Source organism: Morus notabilis, unplaced genomic scaffold (genome assembly GCF_000414095.1).
Source record: "Morus notabilis unplaced genomic scaffold, ASM41409v2 Scaffold414, whole genome shotgun sequence".
NCBI lineage: Eukaryota > Viridiplantae > Streptophyta > Magnoliopsida > Rosales > Moraceae > Morus > Morus notabilis.
The window spans coordinates 85,672-91,069 of NW_010365171.1; the positions used below are offsets into that span (position 1 = coordinate 85,672).

At 34.4% G+C, this 5,398-nt stretch overlaps 1 protein-coding gene across 1 annotated transcript; it reads left to right on the plus strand.

The window, feature by feature from the left end:
• The first annotated feature begins 1,378 nt into the window (after positions 1–1,378).
• Positions 1,379–2,810, plus strand: LOC21388930. Its single transcript, XM_010107488.2, has 3 exons — positions 1,379–1,706; positions 1,972–2,049; positions 2,145–2,810. The coding sequence occupies exons 1-3, from the start codon at positions 1,520–1,522 to the stop codon at positions 2,564–2,566; spliced, it is 687 nt and encodes a 228-aa protein (XP_010105790.1). The 5' UTR covers positions 1,379–1,519; the 3' UTR covers positions 2,567–2,810.
• The last annotated feature ends 2,588 nt before the right edge of the window (positions 2,811–5,398 follow it).

Sequence of the window (5,398 nt, forward strand, 5' to 3'; positions counted from 1 at the left end):
GAAATTCAGTGAAGGACAAAGATAAATCCTAGGCGAAAAGGACATAATAACAAGAAATATATCTCATAGTTGAAAACGATGGTTAAACCTTGCATTTGGCCTTTCCTATGTTTGAAATGAATATTCCTCTACTACTAAATATATTTTACGTGACTTTCACCCCAGACGACGTTTTAATGTGTTCTAGCGGGACATGACATTATATTACATATATTTAATTATAGTTTAAAATATCTTCAAAAAAATATATGCAAATTGTTAACATCTTATCTTCCCACATGGAATGACATTTAAAAGTTGGTTCTGTGCATTTATGTCTTAAGTTATCCTTTCCTCTCTTGGAGTACGGGTAGATGTACAATTAACTTCGTTGAAAACGATGGCGGGTAGTTGTACATGACCTTAGTTGTAATGTCTATAGAAAATTACAATTAAATGACCAAAAAAAAAAAGGGAAAAAGAAAAAAGAAAAAGCAGAATGCCGTCAAGGGGACACTAAATCTGTCCAATCAATATTCTTGACCCAAAAAAAAAAAAAAAAAAAAAAAGCCCACAATGTATGCACCTTAAATTTCAAAGGTTGTGCCTCTGGAAAAATGTCTCTTACCAACAAGGCACGTTGAAAACGATGACAGAGTTTATCAAAATCGAAAACAACAAAAAGCATGAAATCATGAGCTTTGCCAATACCGCTACGTAAGAACTTACTCTGCCACCGTATCTTATTCTCTTGATAAGAACTTCTTTTGCCACCCTTAAACTTAACTTATTTTGCCACCTCCACTTGTTTTCTTGATAAGACGTAAGAACTTCTCACTTCTCTCCCAGATTGTAAATCGATCTCTCCCTATTACAATTTTATAAAAACCTTTCCCTTAATTGGCTAAGATTCATAAACCACATATAATCAGCATCTGTGACATGTTTCCGACATGAGCATGATTGACAAAGTCCAACATTTTACTTTTTACTTCATTATTGGGTCAGTGTTCAAAGTTGTAAAGAAATTATAGCCTCTGAAAAACGACAGGACATGCAACATAACCAACCTGGCAAATGAGCAACCACTCCAAAAAGCTCAATTTTCTTCTTTTTTTTTTAATAATTTTTTTTTTTTTTTAAAGCTGGAGATCCCGAAAGCAGCTTTCTCATAGATTTTTTTTTTATTTTTATAATTTCCTTCTTTTTTTATTTTTGATAATTTGATAATTGCTTTCTCATAGAGTGTTGCAGCCTAGTAAAAAGAAGTAATAATGAAGAAGGATAACAAAGCTTATAGTGAAAGAAATATCCAAGTAGGACCCACCCCACAGCAGATAGCCATTACTTTGCTTTCAAGACCAATCCGCTTTCTTCACAGGTTTTGGTTGAGCTAATTTCATTCCTTTTAAGCCTTGAGCCAACTAACTCCTCTTATTTACATCTTTTCGATATCTCACTCTGTTATGCAGAGAACAGAAAATGAGCTTCTGTTATATAATGTAAGTTCATCTTATAGTTCTTTCTTTTTTTTTTGGAAATGGGCAACTGTATTCAAACTCAGAGGGGTACAAACACTGCTTTAGAACCCAAACGCTTGAGCCATGACAACGGTACTGAGACTGTGGTGATCAATATCCCAATTCAGGAAAGCTCCATCAGTTCACAGCGCCAAATTTCAGAGATCAGTGTAATCAAGCCTCCGACATCGAGTTTCCCAGAACCAAGTATGATTCTAAACTTTTAGTGAAGTCAATCTTTTCTATGAAAAGTTTCGTTTTTTGCCTCTTTTTTTTTTTTTTTTTTTTTTTTCCCTCTGTGATATGTGTACATTGCATAACTTTTCGAGACAGACTCAGTTTAGGCTTTCTGTAACTATATTGTTAATGGTTTGAATGAAAAAAGTGCGTTTTTGTGTGTTTATTTCTTTCATTCTTATATTACTTTTTTTTTTTTTGCTTGTTTGTATTATGAGTTCTGTTATCTCTGTAGGTAGCAAAGAAGAGGTGTTTTATGATTCTATTGTCTCCATAGAATCTGATTTTGAAGACTTCTACAGTGCCAATGGTGGTAAGATTACCTGCAGAATGCCACAGTTTTGTTTGTTTTTTGTTTTTTGTTTTGTTTTTGCCCCTTTATTGAGTAGAAAATGATATTTTGTATAGATACTACACCGTCTTCAGACGACACGACAATCCACATAAGTAGAGAAGGAGAAACCTTTCAAGCCGAAAATACCATTTCCATTGATAACACAACAGACTCCCAACGCGGACCCTCTTCAAACAAGCTTCTAATCGAGTATCTTGATCACGAAAGCTTCAACAGCGATGGCAATCAAATGTCAAGTCAGAAGGCAGATCACGAAGCTGATCCCTCCATTAGTAATCTCTCTTCAAACTCGTCGAATAAAGGCTCAAACATGTCCATAGTAAACCTTGTTCGTAGAGGTAAAAGAAGTCAAAACAATACAAGTTCCAACTCAGAGAGCATATCAAATGCAAGACGGCCTGCAAAGTCCTGTCTTTCAAATCTGGTCCAAAGTCTGAGCTTTAGCCAGAAGAAGAAGGCGATTAGTACCGCTTAGATAACGTGTGGTAGGAAAACAGCTATTAGGCATTTTGATCTGTAGCACTATGAAGAAGTTTGCATTGGAATTCCTCACACGTGCAGCCACGTTTCTTTCCTAGGTTTCTTTTTCTTTCGAGTGATTGATTGATTTGCGAGAGTTGGATTTTGACATTTTTGTGCTGGCTGCCGAGTTCTAGCTGAGGCTTTCCCATTTCATGGTTTTCATGGACCAGAAAAGAAGATTTTGTGACACAACCACTGTTGAGATTATTGTAAATGATTAAGAGTTTGTAGTTTTACTTTTGCGTGAGTTGATTGGTATATATATATATATATATATATATATATATATATGAGATATATGAATGCACATACATATGTTAGCAGTAAGTTTATTTGAAAACTGGAGTCTTCTATACACTCCACACCAGAATCCCAACTTTATCTCAAATTACCATTGGTTTACCAAAAAAAAAAAAAAAAAAAAAAAAAAAAAAAAAAAAAAACACAAAAAAAAGTTCCCCGGGAAAAAAAAAAAAAAAAAAAAAGAAATGAAGAGACACACACAATATGATGTCCCTGGCTCATCAGAAATTGAAAATTCTAACACACAATTTTTGCTTCTGTTTTAAGCTAATAACTCATTTATCTTAGTTAGTTTGCTGACATACTCAGCTTTTATTGCAAACGAGCCATATAAATTGCAAAGAACAACAAAAGGCTTTTCTTTTCATGGTGTCTGCGGACTTGAAATATGCAATGCCTCGGAGACTTATTCATCAACATGGGGCCACGCACTGCCCAAAATACTACAACATATCCCACGAGAAAAGGTTTGCGACTTTTTGCCTCAGATTTCTTTGTTAAGAGTATCTTCAATGCAATACAAATTAGTATGCCAATGTTAGATATTAGCATGAAAGGAAGAAACCCACTCTCCAATTGAGAGTTAAGCGTTAAATTTGGCATCAAGTTCAAGAATAGCATACGTAAAATTTCGACATTTTAATTATTAATACTTGATGTATTGACCTTTTCATTTAATCAAGACATTATCATTTGAAATTATTATAAAAATTTAAATTTACTTTTACAAGTTTCAAAGCTTAATAATTATAACAAAGATAAATATAGCATTTGAAAAAAGTAAATGGGAACTATGATGGGTTTATAAGGGACTAGACTACTCTTAACTTTTTGAGTTGGATCCCCAATCTCTTATGGTAGAGCCCATGGTCCTAATAAATACATTATCTATTAGTGTACAAAATAGAACAGCGCATCGGACTAAAACAATATTTTTTGCCAAATGGTTTATGGCTCCTTAAAATAAAATAAAATAAAATAAAAAGAGGAAGCTTACAATGGCTATTCATTGACATTTGTTATCATCTGATGACTTAGATGCAAGATGTGCTAGCAGTGATAAAGACCGACTTTAAGATGCTTCTTGGGTGTACAATACGCAACTCTTTTCCCGTTTCTATGCTTTCTTTTTAATCAAAAAAGAAAAAACAGATCCCACTCAATTATACTGATATTATTAATTCTCTTTTCTTTTGTTGAAGAAATGGTTTGGTAGCAAATTAATATCTTCATTAACACAGAATGAGATCACAATTATTCACACTTATATATATATATATATATATCAGTTCATTTGGTACTTTACCTGACAACATAACACAAACGTATAATGGATGAGTAAATTAATATTAAATTGACTACGTAGGTGAAAATAGAAAACCAAGTAAAAAATGATCAAAAGTAGGGGAAAAGAAAAGGTACATGATCCACATTCCACACACATTAATCTCATCTTTCTATAATAATTACCTTGGTCTCTTTTCAACTCCCTCTTCCTTTGTAAACGAGCCACATTCACTGCAAGCGCAACAATGATCCTCTCTTTTACAGCATTAAGGAAGAGGAAGCATATATGAAAATCTCGAAGATTTGATCTTCGCCAAACTGCCACAAACGGCTAAAAATCGCATTATGAATCCAATCCCATGTTTACATTGAACCAAAACTTTTTACGGCCGATGTTAGATCCATCATTCATAGTTCCATCATCGTCTTTCGCAAGCTCATCAGCATGTCTCAAGGCGCGCGGAGCACATGGATCAAAAGTCTGGAGCTGAAGTTTCATCTGTTTTCCCTTTGGCCTTGTGGTTGTGGATTGCCTTGTTCACCACTTCCCTTGAGGCTAAGAGTTTGTTGAAAGTTCAGTTGTCGTTTAAAATTTCCCTTCTTTCTTTTGTCATCTATTCGCATATACATATATCAAGAGGACAAGGGAGTCGGAAGGTATCTCATCCTCTTCAATAGCTAACCTGACTATGATACATACATATATATATATGGATATAAACACACCTTATTTTATGTCTCACCATTACCAATATTATTGAGTCTTCATATGAGACATATGACTCAGGTGGCAAGAATACTTTATTAGATGTAATGCATTGCAGAAAAGAATCAAAATTGTAATGCACGAGTGGCGATAACACGCCACACCTTACTCGCGAACCCTGCTAACCTCTGCAAACACGTTTTTAATAAAGACTTATGCAGATCTTGCCCGCTAGTTGCACAACACTACACCTGCAAGATTGTAGCGTATTAATCATTAAGATAAATTAATATCACCCTAAATTATTAAAAATGCTGAAAACCCCTCTCATGTTGCATTCATTGTGTGTTGCAATCTCTGAATATTGAAAGAGATGCTCTAAGATTGTTTTCCATGTTACTACAATTGGGAAATGAGTTGGAGACATGGGTGGCCAGGGAACATTACGAAAACATCGGTGATATAGTGTTCAGATCCAAATCTGAATCT

Coding starts and splice junctions, on each gene's coding strand:
- LOC21388930 (XM_010107488.2), top strand. CDS start 1,520: ATGGGCAACTGTATTCAAACTCAGAGGGGTACAAACACTGCTTTAGAA. Junction 1,707..1,971: donor ATCGAGTTTCCCAGAACCAA/GTATGATTCTAA, acceptor TTATCTCTGTAG/GTAGCAAAGAAGAGGTGTTT. Junction 2,050..2,144: donor CTTCTACAGTGCCAATGGTG/GTAAGATTACCT, acceptor TATTTTGTATAG/ATACTACACCGTCTTCAGAC.